This window comes from Dipodomys spectabilis, unplaced genomic scaffold (assembly GCF_019054845.1).
Source record: "Dipodomys spectabilis isolate Male_0828 unplaced genomic scaffold, ASM1905484v1 ptg000006l, whole genome shotgun sequence".
Classification (NCBI taxonomy): domain Eukaryota; kingdom Metazoa; phylum Chordata; class Mammalia; order Rodentia; family Heteromyidae; genus Dipodomys; species Dipodomys spectabilis.
The window spans coordinates 19,533,790-19,557,373 of record NW_024870683.1 but is presented as its reverse complement, the minus strand read 5'-3'; the positions used below and the strand labels follow the sequence as shown (position 1 = coordinate 19,557,373).

The window sequence follows — 23,584 nt, the reverse complement described above, 5'->3', positions numbered from 1 at the left end:
AAGCATAATAAGTTTTAGATTTTTATAATTTATCTGCTTAAAATGACCTGTTACATATTCACTTTAATTTTTTAACTTTTAATTAATTATACAAAAGAATTTATTTTAATTTTGAGGTCCTGAGTCTTAAATTCTTTGTATATTTATTTACTAGTCAGTGGTACTGCACTTTGAACTTGAGGCCTTGTGCTTGCTAGGCAAGGGCCTAACTACTGAACCATGACACCAGCCCTACTTTTCACTACTTAGTTTTGAGATGGGGGTCTCACTTTCTGCCCAGATATGTGCCTGGGACTACAGGCTATCTGTTTTTTTGGGGGGGGGGGTCCAGTCATGGGGCCTGAACGCTGGGCCTGGGCACTGTCCCTCAGCTCTTCAGCTCAAGGCTAGCGCTCTACCACTTGAGCCACAGCACCACTCTGGCTTTTTTCTTTTTGCTTATGTGGTGCTGAGGAATCGAACCCAGGGCCTTAGGCATGCAAGGCAAGCGCTCTACCACTGAGCCACCTTCCCAGCCCTGGTTATCTATTTTATATTGTCTGTCATAGCTGGGAAAAACAGGTTCATGCCACTACTTCTTCCACTGAGACAGAATCTTGTGGGCTTCTCTGCCAAGGCAGGACTGGAATTGCAATCCTAACAATCTCAGCCTCTTATGTGGCTAGGATGGCAGGCTGGTGCCACTGTGCCCAGTTAATTGGTTGAGCATTGAGAAGTCTCGCAACCATTTCTGCCTGCACTGATTGAACTGCTATCCTACTGATTTCATTCTCTCAAGTTGCAAGGATTACAGACAGAAGCCACAAGCGCCGAGCGCCTGGCTTAAAATCGCTACTGAAAAGGTAGAAGATTGATTTTTATTTTCCATCTTCATACCACAACAGAATTTTTTAAAGTATATTGTGAAAGAAAAAAATAACTCTAATAGAACGCTTAGGATATATCTATACAAATGCTTGACAGAGTTATTTGTAACTTTTGGAATTGCCCCTTCCATGATCTTTTTATTTTGGGCTCTACCCTGTGGTAAAACTATCTATAGCAAGGATTATCTACTTTGATCTGTTACGTTTTGCTTCTACATTTGTACATTTTAAAAAATTTTATTGTAAAGGTGATGTACAAAAGGGTTACAGTTACATGATTAATGTAATGACTATGTTTCTTTTTGAACTGTACTTATTTCTAAAAATAGAGTGGACCTACTGGATTAAAAACATAAGACTTTATTTCCTGACGTCCTAATTAACTTGTATGTTCTTTTTTTTTTTAATATGAAAGCATTCAATTACTTGTATCCATGTTAGGCACCTAATATTCACTTTTTTCCTCCCCATTACTCAGCATACAACCGGCAGGATCTACGAGAGTGAAGCGAGGTACCAATGTAATCCAGGCTACAAGTCCGTGGGGAATCCTCTGTTTGTCTGCCAAGCCAATCGCCACTGGCACAGTGAATCTCCCCTGGTATGCGTCCCTCTGAACTGTGGGAAACCTCCACCAATCCAGAATGGCTTCATGAAAGGGGAAAACTTTGAAGTGGGCTCCAAGGTTCAATTTTTCTGCCATGAGGGTTATGAACTTGTGGGTGACAGTGCCTGGACATGTCAGAAATCTGGCAAGTGGAGTAAGAAGCCAAGCCCCAAGTGTGTGCCCACCAAGTGCCCTGAACCACCTCTGTTAGAGAACCAGCTCATATTAAAAGAGTTAACTTCTGAAGTTGGCGTGGTGATGTTTTCCTGTAAAGAAGGCCATGCCCTGCAGGGCCCCTCTGTCCTGAGATGCTTGCCGTCACAACAATGGAATGACTCCTTCCCTGTTTGCAAGATGGTTCTTTGCCTCCCACCTCCCCTGATCTCCTTTGGTGGCCCTGTGCCTTCTTCCACTCTCCATTTTGGAAGTACTGTCAAGTATTCCTGTGTGGATGGGTTTTTTTTAAGAGGCAGTCCTAACACCATCTGCCAAGCAGATGGTACCTGGAGCTCCCCACTGCCAGAATGCGTTCCGGTAGAATGCCCCCATCCTGAGGAAATCCTCAATGGCATCATTGACGTGCAAGGCCTTGCCTATCTCAGCACAGCTCTCTACACCTGCAAGCCAGGGTTTGAGTTAGTGGGCAATAGTACCACCCTCTGTGGTGAAAATGGCGACTGGATTGGAGGAAAACCAACATGTAAACCCATTGAGTGTCCAAAGCCCAAGGAGATTTTGAATGGCAAATTCTCTTCTACCAACCTTCATTACGGGCAGACTGTCACGTATTCCTGTGATGAAGGCTTCCGATTGGAAGGGTCCAAAGCCTTGACCTGTTTAGAAACAGGTGACTGGGATATGGCTGCCCCATCCTGCAGTGCCATCCACTGCAATGCCCCACAGCCGATTGAAAATGGTTTTGTAGAAGGGGCTGATTACAGATACGGGGCCATGATCATCTATAGCTGCTTCCCTGGGTTCCAGGTGTCTGGTCATGCCATGCAGACCTGTGAAGAGTCAGGATGGTCAAGTTCCATTCCAACGTGTGTTCCCATAGACTGTGGGCTCCCTCCTCACATAGATTTTGGAGACTGTACTGAAGTCAAAGATGGCCAGAGATATTTTGATCAAGAAGATGACATGATGGAAGTTCCCTATCTGACTCCTCGCCCTCATCCTTCAGGAGCAGAGTCTAAAAGCTGGGACAATGTGAAGGAATCTTCCAGTACACATTCATCACATTTTCTCTATGGTACAATGGTTTCCTATACCTGTAATCCAGGATATGAACTTTTAGGAAACCCTGTGTTGATGTGCCAGGAAGATGGCACTTGGAATGGCAGTGCACCTTCCTGCATTTCAATTGAATGTGACTTGCCAGTTGCTCCTGAAAATGGCCTTTTGCATTTTACACAGACGACCATGGGAAGTGCTGTACAGTACAGCTGCAAACCTGGCCACATCCTGGTGGGTTCTGACATGAGACTTTGTCTGCAGAACCGGAAGTGGAGTGGGGCTTCCCCACACTGTGAAACCATTGCATGCAAAAAGCCAAATCCCATCATGAATGGATCCATCAAAGGAAGCAACTACACGTACCTAAGTGTGTTGTACTATGAGTGTGACCCTGGCTATGTGCTCAATGGCCCGGAGAGGAGAACATGCCAGGATAGTAAAAACTGGGATGGGCATGAACCAATCTGCCTTCCTGTGGATTGTGGCTCACCTCCAGTATCAGCCAATGGCCAAGTCAAAGGAGAAGAGTACACCTTTGGAAGACAGATTGAGTATACCTGCAATGAAGGCTTCTTCCTTGAGGGAGCCAGAAGTCGTGTTTGTCTTGCTGATGGGAGTTGGAGCGAAGCAACTCCTAAATGCATACCTGTCAGATGTGCCACCCCTCCACAGGTGGCAAATGGGGTGATGGATGGCCGGGACTATGGCTTCAAGAAGGAAGTCTTGTTCCGCTGTCAGGAGGGCTATGTGTTGCATGGTGCTCAGAAAATCACTTGCCAATCTAATGGTACGTGGGATGCAGAGATCCCTCTCTGTAAACCAGTCACCTGTGGACCTCCTGAAGATCTTCCCCAGGGCTTCCCTAATGGTTTTTCCTTTTATCATGGCGGACACATACAGTATCAGTGCTTTCCTGGTTATAAACTCCATGGAAGTCCTTCAAGAAGATGTCTCTCCAATGGTTCTTGGAGTGGCAGCCCACCTTCCTGCCTACCTTGCATGTGTTCTACACCAATCATCCACTATGGAACTATCAATGGAACTGATTTTGGCTGTGGAAAGACAGCCCAGATTCAATGTCTCAAAGGTTTTAAGCTCCTAGGACTTTCTGAAATCACCTGTGAAGCCAATGGTCAGTGGAGTTCTGAGTTCCCACACTGTGAACACACTTCCTGTGGTTCTCTCCCAACCATACCAAATGCACTCATCAGTGAAAGCAGCAATTCAGAGGAAAATGTGGTGACTTACCGCTGCAGAGCTGGCTATGTGATGCAAGGCAGTTCTAATCTGATTTGTACAGAGACAGGGATATGGAGCCACCCTTACCCAGTGTGTGAGCCTGTGTCCTGTGGACCCCCACCATTTGTTGCCAACGCAGTAGCAACTGGAGAGACATACACTTACGAAAGTGAAGTAAAACTAAGGTAAGACCATGGCTTGAGAATCTACAATGGAATCTTCAATCAGGACAGAAGGTTGTGAAATAAAAATTGATGGATCAAAAAGTAGATAATTGAAAAGAGAACACCACCCCTGAACTTCTCTCCAAAACCAATGCTTTTAACACTAGGCTTTATTCTGTTTATAATTTTGTAGAAATCCACAGGCTGTGAAAATTAATTTATACTTCTCTTTTTCAGACTATGGCTCCTAATAAAAATGGTCATGACTCTCATGAAACAGAATCTTCTAGCTAGCTTGAATAGTTCTTAAATCAGGATGCTTTTTTCTAAGGAGGGTAAATTTCTTTATAATTACAACTTAATGATTATGTGTATGCTTTAAATGTTGGGGAAAAGTGGGGAATAAAACAACAAAAAAAAAAAACCCTAAGAATCTGGACCAAAAATGCTAAAAGAGTTTTCCAAACAAACTAAATGGCTTTTGCTAGAAATTTCTCTATCTAGAATATATTACTGAGTGATAACTTTTTAAATAAATAGATGAATCACTTTTACTAGAATAAGTATCCATTAATGTTCAAAGGTAGCTACTCTCCAAAGTTTCATTTACATCTCTGACTTGTGGATTATCTTTCACATATAAGCTTGTTAGATTTGATTAATAATTCAGAAACTCTCCCTAGGCTATGTGTTGTGAACACTTTAGCCCATCTTTCATTTTCCTAATTGCTGTAAAAAGTAGAGCCAAGAGATGCAATGATAATGAGGCCAATGAATAATAGCTCAGGCACTACACAGAAAAAATAATTATTACTCCTTGCTGTTCATATGTTCGAAGTTTTCCATTTGGGTATGGTGTGTCAGATTCATGTTGAGAAGCCACACGTCACCTGCTTCCTAAGACTTGCAGGTTTTGTTCCTTGTTGTGTGTTGATTAATATTATCAAATGTTAATTACGCAGTTTAGCAACAAAAAAAAAAGGTGACATAGAATAGTGACAAAAGCATGATTCCAGAACAAAAGTCTAGATAATGTCTACAGTTTTTCTACAATGCTGCCTTTTAATGGTCCATAGGAATTGAGCACCATGGCTCCCAAGCTGAGTGACTTATGAAACTACTTAATCTCTGTGGTATCAACTTTGGGATCACAGAGTGGGATTACAAGACTGACATGAGAATGAGTTGATATTTGTAGCATACGTGTGACTGTAACCAGAAATTAGTAACCGTTACAGAAACGCTTGCTGAATAAATGTGCACATTCTCAAAATCTTAAAAGGTCTTAGAGCCAAAATGAACTTAAATTGGAACACCAACACTTGATATCACCTATTTATCAAGATTAAGATAGAAATATCTTATGTAGAGAACCTAGAACAGTGTTTATAACATAGTAAATAGGCCACAGATACTGTGCTAAATTCCCAGGAGTAACTGAGTCTATTTTAAACTTTTCTTCAAGTTTCTTGAACTATTAGCTGGTTTTAGATAAAAATGAATCTGGGCTGGGAAGGTGGCTCAGTGGTAGAGTTCTTGCCTTGCATACATGAGACCCTGAGTTGAATTCCTCAGCACCACATGAGCAGAAAAAGCCAGAAGTGGCACTGTGGCTCAAGTGGTAGAGTACTAGTCTTGAGCTGAAGAGCTGAGGTACAACACATAGGCCCAGAGTTGAGGCCCCACGACTAACAAAAAATTTTTTTAATGAATCCAATAATAGTATCTACACTGTAGATAACTAATATCAACATTGAAAGTAATTGACTAATCTTGAATGTGGAGATCTGGGCAATGCCATCCACCTGGCATTTGAGCTAGTTCTGATACATCACATAAAGTGCTAAGCCTTTCAACGCCTTCAGTCCAAGAATAGGTCAGGAACTGCATTGTACTCCCTTCCAGGCATTCACCTTCTCATTTCCATTGCAGGTGTCTGGAAGGTTACACAATGGACACCGATACAGATACTTTCACCTGCCAGAAAGATGGTTACTGGTTCCCTGAGAGACTCTCTTGCAGTCCTAAAAAGTGTCCTCTGCCATCAAATCTGACACATTTGCTTGTCCATGGAGATGACTTCAGTGTAGATAAGCAAGTTTCTGTGTCATGCGTAGAAGGATATACTTATGAGGGCATCAACGTATCAACATGTCAGGTGAGACTTTGCTGTAGTCCACCTCCTACCTACACATATTCTGCCAGGACAAAGGGTAGGTTTTGCTGTCCTGAAAAAGGGAAAAAAGAGTCTCAAATTTTCATTCACAGCAAAGGATTTAAGTAGTCGCTTAATTAAAATAGAATCTATCCCAATAGTCCCATTTTTATTGTTTGTTTTTATCATCTTTAGTGGGACAAAGAAGTTTCGATGCAGCATGTTAATGTTATGAGTACAATGCGTTCTGATCATTGTCACCCCTTCTGTCATACCCCCTGTCTATCCTAGCCCCTTCTATCCCCTCAAGTTATCTGGTTCCATTTTCACATAGGTATATTGAGTATTATGACTGTATTCACCCACCGTTCCTTCAATATTTCCATTTTTAAACTAAGAAAGTATCACTGTTACATAAAATGTTAAAATACTGTCCCAAGAGATTTACAACAGTTACATCTTCGGCTCAAAACAAAATGTCTAGATGGAAATCTGCCCTGGACACTGCCAAATACATTCCTAATTTCTGTGGAAAGATCAAAAGTTACAAAAGCCATCAGGAAATTCATAAACTATTCCTTTAGAAAATAGCAAAGAGGAGGTCTGAAGTTATGCAGTAGAACTCACTCAGGAGAAAAAACTCAGTTTTCCCTACTATGCTAAAGAGCACCCTTCTGATTGCAAGGATGTCAAAGAAACCTTCTGCAGCCAGCACCACCTAGATGTCCTCCAGATCATTTCAGATCTTACAGCCTCTATCTGGAGGTTGCAGCAGGCCTGTTAGGTCTTGAGTGCTCAGAACCTAACATTTCCCCTCTTCAGATGCCAGGCAGCAAGTCCAGGCTTCTCAACTCCTCACCATAACCCCTTCCTTGGGTTCCATTAACTGGCTAGAGTGGCTCACAGCACGGGGAAACACTTACATTATGAGTTTCTTTGAAAGGCTACAAATGAACAGCCAGATGAGGTAATGCGTAAGGTCAGGCCTGGAAGGGTCCAGAAGGCAGGAGCTTCCGTCTGGTTGGTCTGGGTGATGTGAGGGACATCACACTCAGCGCAAGGGTTATCTCATTCGCCTTCCTAAAAGCCTGCATGGATCAGATGTCCAGAACGCCCTCTGAACCCTATCCTTTTAGACTTTTGTGGAGACTTCATTGCTCAAGCGTGAGGATCCAATTATGGAGGAATGTGTAGAAATGTGGTTAAACAAAGGATGTAATCTACTGCTAATGGACTGAAATCAAACAAGGTCTCTCTGTTCAACTCCTTCTTGGCCTCTCCGTGTAGCACTTCATCCCTGCAATTGTGGGACAGTACCTCTTCTGACATGGGGATCTTTCAGACAAAGTGGGTCAAAGAATTTCTTTATGGACAACTCCAAGATAGAAAGGCAGGGGAAAATTTAAATGTCCACAGCTTACTTTGGGAAGAAAAATTCCAGTTCCTATGTCCTGCCTTAGAGAGGAAATTATCAGTGAGGAGTGGAAGAGGAAAGTATACACGTATACACATATCAGTTGGTAATACAGTAACATTCCCTCTGAGAAACATATGTGTGTGCCTCATTTTACCCAACTAGGAGGCTAAAAACCTCTGACAAGGTGATGACAAAGAAAAACATATTTAAAGAAAAAAATTTCTTTTTCTTATGTGCTTTCTTCAAAGGTAAGTGATAAGTTATTTTCAAAATAAGTTATTTCAAAAATAAATGCTAAGTATTTGCATTGGGATGGAGGAAAGGAAACCATTTTTAAACCTTGTATAGTATGTCCAAAAGATACTTTAGAAACTTTAACATGTAAAATTATATAAAATATAAAGGGTATATTAATATATATCATGGAATGTTTGTGTCAACCATCCAGTCCTCAAGAATTACAATGAAAACCTACTGATTGATGTTCTTGATTTCTGAGTGGATTCTATGTGAGAAAATTACAAGTATTAGCCTCTGATGCTACTCAGGAACCTGAAATCTGAGAATTTTGGTTTGCAGCCAGCACAGGGCAGGCAAATTCACAAGCTTCTTATTTCCAAATAACCAGCAAAAAGCCAGAAGTGGAGTTATGGCTTGCATAAAAGAGTGTCAACCATGAGTGAAAAAGTCAAGCAAGAACTAGAGGCTCTGAGTTCAAGCCCCACTATCAGGAGAAAAAAATGATTTCAGCACATGTTTAGAGGGATAATCAATAACACAATTGGGATAATCAATAACACAATTAGGGCCAAACTCTCCCTGATTTGGGGAGTTATTTTGCCATTTACCAATATTAGCAAACTTCTTCATTTGTTCCTAACTATAACTTGTAACTTGTTTGTTGCTTAGCTTGATGGTACGTGGGCACCACCATTTTCTGATGAATCCTGCATTCCAGTGTCTTGTGGACATCCTGAAAGCCCAGAGCATGGATACGTGATTGGCAGTAATTACAGCTTTGAAAGCACAATTATTTATCAGTGTGAGCCTGGCTATGAATTAGAGGTACAGACTGTTTAACTGGAATTAATTTGCTTTACTGTAGATTCAGAAATATTTTTAGTGTTTTAGCACAAATTTATTTTACCAACTTTATCCTAAAAACAGTCATTGTTTTGTTGCCTTATATGCTTAACACTTTCAAAGAAATGGGATGACTTATAATTTTAAGAAGGAAAAATCTCAGATTTTTACAGAAAAGAATACTAAGCTGCGTACTAGGTGGCTCACACCTATAATCCTAGCTATTCAGGAGACTGAGCTCTGAGGATCACAGTTCAAAGCCAGCCTAAACAAGAAAATCCTTTAGACTATTATCTCCAATCAACCACCAGAAAACCAGAAGTAGTACTGTGGCTCAAAGTAGTAGAGCACTAGCCTCAAGCAAAAAAGCTCAGGGACAGTGCTTAGGCCCTAAGTTCAAGCTCTATGACAAAAAAAAAAAAAAAGAATAGTATACAGAAAGTAAAAGAAGTAAAAATCCCAACCACAAAGCCATACTGTTATTTCTAGTTGACCTGTCTCAACATGTTGTGCTGACAGTCATACCTTGAGACAAGGAAGTTCTCTTGTCACTATGGTGAAGTGACAACAGTTTTGAGATCTGTAAAGCCAGAATTTCCTCAACAATGAGCTCCTAGACACTGGCAAATTCTTGACTGGATGTCAAGCTCCCTCATACCAGGAACCTTTGGCTGAAAAAGAGACTCCTTAGCGCAGCTTTGACCAAACACCAGCTTTATTCTAAAGACAACACTTAGTTGTAGTATTGACATTCTATCAGCAGCACTTAAGTCTCCTGCCTTACTTTAATAGAAGGGCTAACAATATTATCTTGTCATCAAACTTGAATTTCAGGGACCTGTTTTGTATTTCATAAGGACTGTCATTCTGGTTTATAAGGAGATTCTTTTTTTTTGGGGGGGGGGGGGGAGGGTGTCCAGTCGTGGGGCCTGAACTCTGGGCCTGGGCACTGTCCCTCAGCTCTTCAGCTCAAGGCTAGCACTCTACCACTTGAGCTACAGCGCCACTTCTGGCTTTTTTCTTTTTGCTTATGTGGTGCTGAGGAATTGAACCCAGAGCCTCATGCATGCAAGGCAAGCGCTCTACCACTGAGCCACCTTCCCAGCCCCTATTAGGAGATTCTTAACTGCCATATTTATAGTAGGATTTAAATATACATTTTTGCAGAAGTATTCATTGCCAGTCATCTGTTAAGTTTGTATGGTATGACCCATTATTTTCTTACCATCTAATCAAAAAATTGCCATAAGATAGATCCAGAACTAACTTCCTGCAGATCTTGATTTAGTTTTTCAAATAAATTAAAAAATAAATGGTAGAAAGAAGAATGAATGATTACATTGATTACAATTGGAAATTTTTCCTGGTTTAAGAGTACTGATCTTGCAATTATTTAATTTATTAAGAAAAGTGATAGATGGGGCTGGGAATGGGGTTCATAATGAGACTAGAAAATAGTAGGTAACTGTTAGCATATGCTTATAAGCAAACATTTCAAAAACAACTAATGGAAAAGAGTTGTCTTTTCAGTACTGACTGAACGACCAAATAACCAAATAATAAATTTGAGGGGACATATAAAAAGTGTTCCAAAGCACTGGTGTCTCATGCCTGTAATCCTAGCTACTCAGGAGGCTGAGATATGAAGATCATGGTTCAAAGCCCACCTGAGCAGGAAAGTCTATGCTATTCTTTGTCTCCAGTTAAATCACAGAAAAAACTAGAAGTGGTAGAGTGCTAGCCTTAAGCAAAAGGAGCTCAGGGAAGCATCCAGGCCCAGAGTTCAAGCCTCAGGACCAAAAAAAAAAAAAAGTATTACAGGTAAAAGTGAAAGAATTTAAATATCAAAATTTGCAACCCCTGCTAATGAAAAATTGTTTGTTATTCTAAAGCTTGATATAGGTGTTTAGACTAATTGTTGAAAAAAGCAGATACATTAGGTCAAAAAATGGTAATAATAACATTGGATCTAAAACTCCAACTTCATTAATAAAAATTAAGATAAGTAAAGAGTAGAGAGAGATGACCAAAGGAGGAAATGCATGATAAATAATATAAACAAATCAGCTTGCTAAGGAGCGAGTTAACAGAGATGTTTTGTGTTTAAGCCAATAATAGTTACTAATAATTTTATTTGAGTTCTTATTACAATAATAGTTGACACAGTCCAAACAGAATATTTATCATTCAAATCACTAGAAGAAGAAGACAAAGAAAAATAGCACTGGGAAAATCTTGAACTATGGACTACAATTAACTACTTGAATACAGTCTACTCTGGAAGTGCCCAGATAGTTATCTGCTTCCTCTAAACTAATAAAAAGTAATTCCTAAGTTAGAAAATTGTATTTTCCTATGCACAGCGTAAGTAGGAGTGTTCATATTTATGTCTAAATGAAAAGCTTTTAAACATGTTTTAGATTCATAGAACTAGTTATTTTCTTGGAAAATCAGGATATAACCGTTCCACCAAAAAACTCATTGAGATATTTACCGGTAGATATTTATGGGGAATTAAATTGATGGCTCAAAGGAAAAATGCCTTTGAAGAAGACAGTAGAAAAGAGATCAGGCAGCTAGGTTGGGTGGCACCTGGCAGCTCTTGGGAAGCTGGATGTAAGAGGATTTTGAGCTTGAGGCCACCCTGGGCTACACAGTGAGTTCCAGAACCACCTAGATGGAGACTGTCATCCAAGGGAGGGAGGGAGAGAGGGAAGCCATCCAGATCAAAACCAAAATGAAGAAACAGCTCTTCTCCTTTTTTAATTTTCAGGTAGCTTGCTAATTTGTTCATATATTCAAAGAAATAGAATATCCAAAGGCAATGCAAGAAAAAATAGGAATGCATATACAGAAGTCCAAACACTTAAGTCTTAAAATCTCTTCAAGACTTTACTTCATACGTAGTCTTTATTAAATGTGATATCACAAGCCTGTGGCTATCTTATTTATTATTCTGTAGTGGATTAGGAAGTTAGGGTTTGGGAGTCCATTATTATTAGAACACAGGTAAGAGGTAACAGAAAGACAGGAAGCAAAGATCCACAAAAATTACACCTAGGAACCAATGAACAGTAATCTTAAATTCATAACAACTAGGTGCAAACAGTCTTTATAGTTCTCAAGAGCTAGAGGATATTGAAAAGTACACTCAGATAATCACTTTCTTTCCAAGAAAATTATATCTTAGAAGGCAAGGAAGAAACTTGTAGAATATTTAAAATTTTTAAATGCATATATCTTACTAGCATAAAATAAGGTAAACATTTATGTTTTATAGTTGAGAATTTCAGTACTCACACAAATATAGTACTTGATATTCTTTGCTGTACCTCTCCAACACTGAAAAGTAAATGTAATTCAAGCTGGGCACTGGTGGCTCATGCCTGTAGTCCTTGCTACTCAAGAGGCTGAGATCTGGGAATCATGGTTCAAAGCCAACCTAAGGAAGGAAAGTCTATGAGACTCATCTCTAATGAAGCTCCAAACCAGAAGTGATACTGTGGCTCAACATGGTAGTATGCTAGCCTTGAGCATAAAGGGTTCAAGGACAGTGCCCAGGTCCCAAGTTCAGGCCCCACAACTAACCAAAATAAACAGATAGATAGATAAATAAATGTAACAAAATATTTTAAATGTACTTTGACACTTTGAATCCATTCTTTATTCATAAGACTATGGGTTATAACTAGTTAACATTTAAATAGAAAGTGATAAATAAATAAATAAAAGTCTGTCAGGGATGAGTTTTGAAGTAATTTGATAATACATTTTTGAGAACCTATACCTGTTCTTTTATACTACATTCAACTGGCATATTTACTTACTGTTCCCAGGGCTGAGACATTCCAGTCTATAGATACATGGCTTTGCTTTCCCTTACTGTCTTTCTATTACAGAATTCTTTTCTTGTCCATGACTTTTCTCCATTGCTTTACAGGGGAACAGACAGCGAGTCTGTCAGGAAAACAGACAGTGGAGTGGAGGGGTAGTGACCTGCAAAAGTAAGTTAAATAAATGGTACCTAGTGGTCCCGACAGTGGTGTTCAGGACACAGAATGACAATGTGCTAGAGCTGTTTAATATATCAGCTTTGTAATTTAAAAACAGGTTTTCAAACCAACTCTGGAAACTATAAGGGAACAGTTAATGAGGTCTTGCTCATAGGTACCAAACCAATAAAGAGTCAAAACTCAGAGTAGATATTAGAGACTAAATAGAACACAGCACAAGATTACTGGCTCTGGAAAGCAAACATTTCATTTAGAGACTGGTGATTATGCTTATTTACATTTTGGAGGGGAGTCACCTCAAATAGGTATAAATTAGAGAGCTTAGAGCTGTTGCTTCCTGGAGCAGTACTGGCCAATTCTGACATCTTTTTAAAGGTGCTGCCAGGATAACTATAAATAACTATTCACACTCTATTTGGATTATTGCATTAGCTCTTTTTATGAAAACAGCTAAGTTTATTTGGCAGCATGCTGACTAATTCACCATGATTTTATTCCCAATCGCTGCCCCCTCTGCTTCATCTGCCCAAAGACAATTAAACATGAGAGACAAAAGTTTCAACCATTACAAGTAGTAAACTTTTTAATCATCTAATTCTCAGACTGGAAGGGCCTCTTAGATAGACTCTTCTCATCCCTTCCATTGACAAATTGACAAATGACTGCATTTACTCAATGGAGGCTAGGAGACTTGAAGAGGCCTGCCCAACATCAGAAAACAAGTTAGTAGCTGAGCTGACACTAAGATGCCTCTTTCCCTCTTGGTCTATACTTCCAGAAGTAAATGAGTGAGATTATTTTGTATATAGAGGAGTTTTAAGTCTTCTGAGGAATACTGTATGATTGCAATTCAGTAGAGAAAAATTGCTGTTTTTAGTTCTTAAAACTCATATAACTATCATATAACCTCATATATGAATATATGAACTTTACATAGTACTAAAAAGGTCCAATGTCTTTTATTCCCATTTCCCCAATGCTTGCTCATTCTTAATACCTTCCTATTATATTTCACAGATTCATCTTTTACCTCTCCTCATAGGCAGTGTGACCTTGACCAAATTATTTAACCTCTCTGAGACCGGCTTTTCTTCAACTACTGATTGAAATAATCAGGGTTGCTTTAAGTAAGGCTGTCAGATTTAAGAAAAAAGTACAGGGCACTTTCAAGTTTAAATTTCAAATGAAGAACAATTTTAATATAACTAAGTCTCACAAAATATTTGAGACACAGTTCTACCTAAAATATATTTGTTATGCATTAAGTGGATATTTCAAACTTAATTGGGCACCTAGTCTTTATCTTTTTATCTGGGCTTTATTATCCAAGTGTTATAAAAACAAGAATACATGGGAATTTTTTTAAGGCAGTAGCAATTTAATATATAGCATTATTTTTATTTCACTCACCTGCTCATCCAGACCTTCTACTACCCCCAAAATTATTAACAACATACAGACAGTTCAGATAAACAAAACAAAATAGAAATCTTCTATAAGTGAGAATATATTCATTAAATACTTACAAATTTTTTTATTTTCTTCCACCGGTGGGTTTCACTGTGTCTCATGCAGGAGTAGGCCACAATAGTTTATATACGTTGTGCAATATATGTAATACACATATAATACACATTATGTAAATGTATATTTCAATAAATATGTATAGTTGTATATATAATATACAAATATGTGTATACATACACATATACATATATGCATATACATATGTATATAATGTACTAAGTACTAATATATATTAAGTACCTCAAAGGAAGGAAAAGATTTGGGAAAGCATTCAACATATGGCTTTTGTTCTTCCTTCTAGAGAGCAGCTGTGAAGCTCCAGCTGAGTTTCTGAATGGGAACGCTGTGGTGGAAAACAGCACCGGAGGACCCCGGGTAGTCTACTCTTGCCACCGAGGCTACAGCCTAGAAGGGCCACTGGAGGCACACTGCGCGGAAAACGGAACCTGGAGCCACTCAGTTCCTCTCTGCAAACGTGTGTGTTGACTTTGGAGAGGTTTGACTCAGACCCAGCTTCACTGCTAGCTTCCTGCTTATCTCAGACCTAGAGGAAGCGCCACTGATGAGGGAGATTGTCCCAGAGAAAGCAATCTATGCCTATCAACCTAAATTTTGTGGGGTACTAAGAAAATCTACTCCTAATATGTAAAACATCCTATCTAAAATCTAGTTTTATCGGATTCTTTGGCTGGTTATAATTTCAAGGCACTAAGAGTAATGAGGTGTAATATTTTTAATGTTGATGGGGAGAATGATGGGAGCAATGACTATCAAGATGCAGTGTACTCAGAATCTGACTTGTTGAAATCCCTTTGTACAACTGCTTAAAACTTTTTAAACTGTTGACATAAATGTATGATAGATTTTAGTGGAGTAAAGGGGAACATCTGAGGAGCTCAGGGAGGCTGATACCTACGGATCACAGTTCAAAGCCAGCCCAAACACGAGAGGCTGTGAGCCTCTTTTCTCCAATTAACCACCAATACACTGAAAGTGGAGCTGTGGTTCAAGTGGTAGAATGCCAGCCTTGAGCAAATAGCTAAGAGAAAGCACCCTGGCTCTAGGTTCAAACCTCAGTACTGCCTCCAAAAGAGGCAAAACAAAACAAAACACCACCACCAACAAAAGAAATACCCTGTTAGTAACAGAAAAGGAATAAAGAAAGACATTGGATTTAAAATGTGATGTTAATATAATAAAGCATAAGTAAATATAGTAACGGTAATGATAACCATTTGCATGAAACATTTACAAATAAGATGTACGTTGACAGAGCCAGATTACTGTTAAAGTATCTTGATGCAGGGTTGGGAAGGTGGCTCAGTGGTAGAGTGCTTGCCTTGCATGCATGAGGTCCTGGGTTTGATTCCTCAGCACCACATAAGCAGAAAAAAGCCGGAAGTGGCGCTGTGGCCCAAGTGGTAGAGCACTAGCCTTGAGCTGAAGAGCTGAGGGACAGTGCCCAGGCCCCACAACCCACAAATCCTGATGCAGTAACTGAGCATTTAGGACTCAGTGGAAACCTACCTCACAACCAACACTTCTTTTGTACCTATTTCAAATCAAGGGAAAAAAGTGAAATTGCTTGTAAAATGTGTGTGAGACAACTGCACTAAGCAAAGCTAACATCATTCCTGTTTTTCCTTCAGAATTGAATCTATCTTTACCAGTAAGACTTGCCAAGTCTACAATGCAAAAATTCTAATATTCCACTCATAGCAATATGGGTCTGAAGTCCTATCAAACTCACACACAGAAAAGTCTACTTGTTTTTCTAGTTTCTTCTGAAGGAAGTTCAGAAAAAGAAAATAATTTGATAGATGTTACTGTGTTCTTAATATTCTTCCAATACTAAAGGAATATTTAATGCATTTTCTATTGTTAGTATACCTTTGTTCCCTAATGCTGATCAAAAACAAAAGTCTAAAATAACAGTATAGGCCATTTCAGATTTAACTTGCCATCTTAGAGCTTTTGGATTTTGTGCTCATGCTTGGTATTTCCAAATCTCATCTGATTTTATCTTTTTTGTTTTAGTATCTTTAAGTAGTTATACAAAGGAGTTTCCACTTAACACAGCAGTTTACGAATATAATGCATCTTGATCAGTATTTTCAATAATTTCATGTATATTCGAAACAAATCCGTGTATAAGTTCCATGTTTCTTAAAAATCATATCATCAACACTGACAATTCCTCTCTGATAGGAATCAACTTTGCCTTCAAAGAAATAAATTAGGAAATGAGCAGAAATATCAACCTGAATTTTCTTTTCTTTCACAGCAAATCCATGCCCTGTCCCTTTTGTGATTCCTGAGAATGCTGTGCTTTCTGAAAAAGAGTTCTATGTCGATCAGAATGTGTCCATCAAGTGTAGGGAAGGCTTCCTACTCAAGGGACAAGGTGTCATCACCTGCAATCCGGATGAGACATGGACACAGACAAGTGCCAAGTGTGAAAGTGAGTCAACAGACAGAACCCAGTGAGCCAGTTAGCCTGGGGTATTCTCCCATCCTGTGAGATTATGTTCAATGAAAGAACTTAATGATTTGCTCTCTGCACTATCATAAGCTATCTTCTACATTAATGTTTAAAACTCAAGGAAGAGATGGGTATTAGTGGCTCACACTTGTAATTCTAGCTACTCAGGAGGCTGAGATCTGAGGATTACAGTTCAAAGCCAACCCAGGCAGGAAACTCCATGAGATTCTTTTTTTTTTTTTTTTTTGGGTCCGGTTGTGGGGCCTGAACTCTGGGCCTGAGCACTGTCCCTCAGCTCTTCAGCTCAAGGCTAGTGCTCTACCACTTGAGCCACAGCGCCACTTCCAGCTTTTTTCTTTTTGCTTATGTGGTGCTGAAGAATCGAACCCAGGGCCTCAGGCATGCAAGGCAAGCGCTCTACCACTGAGCCAACTTCCCAGCCCATCCATGAGATTCTTATCTCCAGTAAACCATCAGAAAACCGGAAGTGGCGCTGTGGCTCAAGTGGTAGAGCACTCACCTTGAGCTGAAGAGCTCAGGGGCAGTGCCCAGGCCCAGAGTTCAAGCCCAACGACCAAAAAAACCAACCAAACAAAACAAAACAAAAACCTCAAGAAAGATTTTTGTGAAAAGAAATACTTACCAGAACTAAGCTAAAACTTATTTGGCCACAGTCACAAAACAGGTTTCTAAATGGGCTCTTCTAAGAACGAGCAAGAATTAAAATTGAAAATATGGAGTTTCTTCCATACTGTCCCAAACTATTCTTTTTATTTTATTGTATTGTAAAGGTGATGTACATAGGGGTTACAGTTACATAAGTAAGATAATGAGTACATTTCTTTTTGATCAGTGTTACCCCCTCCCTCATTTTCTCCTACTTTCCCTCCCCCAAGACTCCCCTCCCTCCCAAGTTGTAAAGTTCATTTCCAACATAGTGTCTAGTGTGTATTGCTATTGTATTAGTTCACCCTTTGTCCCGCTTTTCCTGTGATTCCCTTTCCCTTCCCCAAATCAAATAAACTTACAAAGGGCACTGAAATCAGAAACAATGACCACATGGAATAAACCAGAGGAGAAAAAAAGACAAAAGACAAAAGAAATAACTGAAACAGTACACTAAAAGAGAGAGAGAGAGAGAAGAAAAAAGAAAGAGAAAAAAAACAAAAAACCACAAAAGAAAAAAAACACTCCCTATCTTGGAGTTCATTTCAATCAATATCATTTATGTGGTCATATGTACATAGCTATTGGGTTATTGTGAACCTTTGCTAGGATGATCCTAGGTATATACTAATCATTATAAATGAGGGAAACCATAGAGCCTATGTTTCTTTGGATCTGACTTATTTCACTTAATATGATTTTTTTTTCTGTCTTTCTATTTCTTTATAAATGGGGCAATGTCATTCTTTCTGATGGAAGCCTAGAATTCCATTGTGTATATATACCACATTTTCTCAATCCATTCATCTACTGAGGAGCATCTGGGTTGGTTCCATATCTTAGCTATGGTAAATAATGCTGCAATGAACATAATTGTGCTGGTAGCTTTAGTGAGACCTTGTTTGCAATCATTTGAGTAAATGTCCAGTGGTGGGATTGCTGGGTCATAGGGAAGGTCTATATTTAATCATTTTTTGTTGTTGTTATTGGTTGTGGGGCTTGAACTCTGGGCCTGGGCACTATCCCTCAGCTCTTTAGCTCAACCATTAAGTCACAGCACCACTTCCAGTTTTCTGGTGGTTTATTGGAGGTAAGAATCTCATGGACTTTCCTGCCTGGGCTGGCTTTGAACCATGATCCTCAGATCTCAGCTTCCTGCATAGCTAGGATTACAGGTGTGAGCCACCGGCACCAGCTCTATGTTACAGAGGTGAGGAACCTATGTACTGCTTTCCAGAGTAGTTGAACTAGTTTACATTCCCAACAATAGTGTAGTAGCTTTCCTTTTTGGCCACATCCCTGCCAGCATCTGTTATTTTTTGTTTTCTTGATAATGGCCATGGGGTAAGGTGGACTCTCAATGTAGTTTTGATTTGCATTTTTGGGGGGTCAGTTATGGAGCTTGAACTCAGAGCCTGGGCATTGTCCCTGAGCCTCTTTGTGCTCAAGGATAGCAGTCTACCACTTGAGCCACAATACCACTTCTGGCTTTTAAGTGGTTAATTGGAGATAAGAGTTTCACAGACTTTCCTGCCCAGGCTGGCTTTGAACTGCAATCCTCAGATCTCAGCCTTGTGAGTAGCTAGAATTACAGGCACAAGCCACCGGTACCCAGCTTTTACATTTCTTTTATGGCCAAAGATGTTGAACATTTCTTCATGTGTCTATTGGCCATTCCTATTTCCTCTCCAGAGAAGTCTCTTTTTAATTCTTTTTTTTTTGGAGGGGGGGGGGTCCGATTGTGGGGCCTGAACTCTGGGCCTGGGTGCTGTCCCTCAGCTCTTCAGCTCTAGGCTAACGCTCTACCACTTGAGCCATAGCACCACTTCCAGCTTTTTTTCTTTTTGCTTATGTGGTGCTGGGGGATCGAACCCAGGGCCTCATGCATGCAAGGCAAGCGCCCTACCACTGAGCCACCTTTCCAGCCCCTCTTTTTAATTCTTCAGCCCACTTATTAATGGGGTAATTGTTTCTTTGAGGATTTGATTTGGGGGAGGGATAATTTTTGAGCTCTAAGTATATTTTTGATATGAGGCCCTTGTCTGTTATATAGCTAGTGATGATCTTCTCCCAATCTGTGGGCTTTCTATTTATCTTGCTAGCTATGTCCTTTACCAGGCAGAAGCTCTGCAGTTTAATGCATTTATCCAGCCTTTCTTTGATTTGTTGCCTTTCTGGATCTTTATTTAGGAAGTTTCAACCTGTGTCAAGGAGCCAGACTATTCTTTAATAGGCTAAAGTGCTTTACAGATACAGATGCTAAGATTGTTCTCAAATTGAGCCTCTACCAGAAGCACCTAGAGAGCTTTAGAGGGCCTAGATGGCTAGGGGCCAGCCTTCGATTTCTGATTTAGTAGGTTTGGATGAGACCTGAGAATTTGCATTTCTATCAAGTTCCTAAAGAGAATTATCATGGCTTGAATATGAAAAGTGCCTTCTAGGTTCATGTTTGGTCCTCAGCTGGTAGCACTATTGGGGGGAGGGGGATAGGGTTCTAAAAACTTTAGGAGGTGGGACTTAGTTGAAGGAAGTAGGTCTTTGTATCAGCATGTTAGGGATATCTTTTTTGTGACTACTTCCTGTCTTGAAATGTTGATCAAAAAAGAAATAGATAAGCCAGGCACCTATGGCTTACCCCTGCTATCCTAGCTACTCAGGAGGCTGAGATCTGAGGATCATTGTTCAAAACCAGTCCAGACAGAAAGTCCATGAGACTCTTATCTTCAGTTAATCACCAGGAAACTGGAAATGGCACTGTGGCTCCAAGTGGTAGAGCACTAGCCTTGAGCTAAAAAGATCAGGGACAGTGCCAGGCCCTGAGTTCAACAAAACCAACAAAAAAATAAATTAAATAATTAAATGAAAATAAATAAATAATTGGTGTAAAGTTCATTAGCAATATCTACTGCTAGGAAGAAATACCAAGTAGCCCAGATAACTGAATATTATACTTTTAGCTAGAATTTGGGCTCAGATACTTATAAAATCTACTCCTTATGAAATGCAATGTAATAAGTTTGTGTGAAGTAAAGTTTCTTTAGGCCCTTGGTCTGGTTTATAGCGTCACCAACCTGAGGAAAGTGGGTCAAGGAGCCCCATTTTGCCCACACACCCTCACCTCAGTCTTGGCTCCCCAAGACTTACCATTCAAGCCACTGGGAGCAAGAGTAAGAAGAGATGTGTGCTTATTCCAAAGGTTCCTTGCAAGTATGCTTGATTATTTTTCAATATCCTGAGAATATTGAAGGATTGCCTTGGAGAGGGGCCGGCGTCCACTATTCTTTGTTATCCTCTATCATCTTCTCTTTTTTTTTTTTGGGGGGGGGGGGGGGAAGGTCGGGTCATGGGGCCTGAACTCTGGGCCTGGGCACTGTGCCTCAGCTCTTCAGCTCAAGGCTAGTGCCCTACTACGTGAGCCACAGTGCCACTTCCTGCTTTTTTCTTTTTGCTTATGTGGTGCTGAGGAATCGAACCCAGGGCCTTATGCATGCAAGACAAGCGCTCTACCACTGAGCCACCTTCCCAGCTCCCTCTTCTGCATTTTCTGTTATGCCCTAGGTCCAAATATTCTTCCTTTCCCCAGGCAGCAATGTTATTCTTTCTGTTTGCCCACCATGGATAGTTAACCAATGATGAAAATCTAAAGTACATGCAGATCACCAAGAAGCCTATATAAAATGCAAGTTGTTAAGTTAGAAACTCCAGAACTGTGCATTTTTTCAGTAAGAACCACAGGTGATTACCATATAGCTTGCTGAAATCTATGCTTTGATGATCAAACTCTATAAGCCAAACATCAACTCATACTGATCTTTCTGCATGCTCTGGCCTCAGCCTAGAAGCTTTTTCCCTTTATCTACTTGTGGTTTATAGCCTAATCCAAGTGCCACCATCACGGTGATCCATTCCCTCTCATTCAGTTACATTCAACTCAATGTCTTCATAATATGGTACCCATACAGCCTCTTGGGGTCTAATTGTGTATTTGTCTTTTGTGTATTTTTGTGTATTTGTCTTTTCCTATTTGTCTACGCCAAGAGGCAGCTCTTTCTTCTTTTTTATTTCTTCCCAATTTCAGTAGGCATTTTGTCCATTTTGGATGGAAAAGGAATTTTAAAAACCTAAACAAATGGATTATCTTCTCTGCCAACTTTTTGTTTTTGGTTGGTTGTGGGGCCTGAACTCTGGGCCTGGGCACTGTCCCTCAGCTCTTCGGCTCAAGGGTGGTGCTCTACCACTTGAGACATAGCATCACTTCCAGCTTTTTCTGCTTATGTGGTGCTGAGGAATCGAACCCATGGCCTCATGCATACAAGGCAAGCACTCTACCACTGAGCCACCTTCCCAGCCCCTCTGTCAAGTTTTTAATAGCACTATGACAACAAAATGAGTTAAGAACCAGCTCATGAAGATTCTTCATCTAAAAGTGAGACTTACACTGGATACTGATTAACATCCTGACTCTAATCCAGTTCCTACTGTGGTCCACCCCAAAATAAGTCTAATTTTCTTAAGGCTTCTCATAAAACCCACAAAGTAAGCCAGGTGCTAGTGGCTCACACTTGTAATCCTAGTTACTCAGGAGTGAGATCTGAGGATTGCAATGTGAAACCAGCCTAGACAGGAAAGTCCATGAGACTCTTATCTCCAGTAAACTTCTCAGAAAAAGCTAGAAGTGGGGCTGTATCTCAAGTGGTAGAGCACTAGCCTTGAGCAAAAGAAGCTCAGGGACAGCGCCCAGGCCCAGAGTTTAAGCCCCAGGACCAGCAAATTAAAAAATAAAAATAAAAAATAAAATCCACAAAGTAAAATCAGTTGTAATATTTTCAGTTAAATATGTGGCCCCTGTCATTCATTCTAGTATAGATCCCAAAAGTAGAGCACCACTACTTTATAGTGCGGCAAAAAGGAAAACTAATGTGTAACCTTTATTGTCATAAAACTTATACATAGGCTCTAGATAGTAACACACAATCATCTACTCAATTCTCCAAATATATATGAACAACTCTGGGTATCCAGCACCATTCTAGGCACTAGAAAGCAGTACTGAAATTCATGATCTTTATTTTGCAACAATAGCCTATGATCTTATTGTTTTCCGCTCCTAGGCATCCTTGTCTTTCAGCAGACTCGTTGGTGAAGTAATTGCCCATACTCACCCTCCTACAGACTTGTTGACTTTAAAAATGGCTCATCTTGGTGAGATTTGAATAAGAAAACACATATCCTTCGCGCTTTCTGTGTCCAATTATTCTGAATAGCAGCAGATTATTCTTTTAATTACTACTATTCTAGATACGTGGTGGGTAAAAATGTTTCCTTTATGTGTTTTATCTTTGCTCCATAATTCAGCCTTAGAAGTGAGTTTGTGATCTCTGGTTAGTGAGTTAGTGAGTTTGTAATTGTGGGGTTAGTTGCACAGGCCTAATTATTGTTTTTTCTTCCTATAGAAATCTCATGTGGCCCACCAGTTCACGTAGAGAATGCTATCACTCGAGGCATCTACCACCAATACGGGGACATGGTCACCTACTCCTGTTACAGTGGGTACATGCTGGAGGGCTCCCTAAGAAGTGTTTGCCTAGAAAATGGAACATGGACATCACCTCCTATTTGCAGAGGTAATGAAATACGTAAACGGTTATTTCTTAGTGATCCTGTGGGGAAATGTATATGGGAATCCAATATGACAGACAATTACTATGCATGCTGCTTCATTTTTCCTTTAAATTCCCTCTTAGTAATTGTGTCAAAATGGAAAAAAGAAGCCAGGCACCAGCGGCTCTGGCCTCTAATCCTAGCTACTCAGGAAGATGAGATCTGAGGATCCCAGTTCAAAGCCAGCCCAGGCCAGGAAGTCTACGAGACACTTACCTCTGATTAGCCAGCAAAAAGCCACAAGTAGAGCTGTGGCTCAAGTAGTAAAGCACTAGCCTTGAGCATAAATGCTCTAGGACAGCACCCAGGCCCTGAGTTCAAGCCACAGTACTGACACACAAAAATAAAAAGGGAAAAAGAAACAAGCTATCCAAGTGTCATTTTTTCATTTGTTCTACAAATATTTTTTGAGAGAACTATGCTAGTGACCCCATGGAGCTGGGATTCATGCTGCAACCCCGGGGTAGC

The 23,584-nt window shown here is 40.0% G+C and overlaps 1 protein-coding gene across 1 annotated transcript in view; it reads left to right on the top strand.

The window, feature by feature from the left end:
- The window catches only part of Svep1 (sushi, von Willebrand factor type A, EGF and pentraxin domain containing 1), a 159,160-nt gene that overhangs the window by 123,234 nt on the left and 12,342 nt on the right, over positions 1–23,584 (top strand). The window contains exons 38-44 of the mRNA XM_042695890.1: positions 1,345–4,133; positions 6,045–6,270; positions 8,594–8,749; positions 12,708–12,771; positions 14,609–14,782; positions 16,592–16,768; positions 22,909–23,079. Coding sequence (XP_042551824.1) covers positions 1,345–4,133; positions 6,045–6,270; positions 8,594–8,749; positions 12,708–12,771; positions 14,609–14,782; positions 16,592–16,768; positions 22,909–23,079 — 3,757 coding nt within the window. The remainder of the gene's footprint in view (positions 1–1,344; positions 4,134–6,044; positions 6,271–8,593; positions 8,750–12,707; positions 12,772–14,608; positions 14,783–16,591; positions 16,769–22,908; positions 23,080–23,584) is intronic.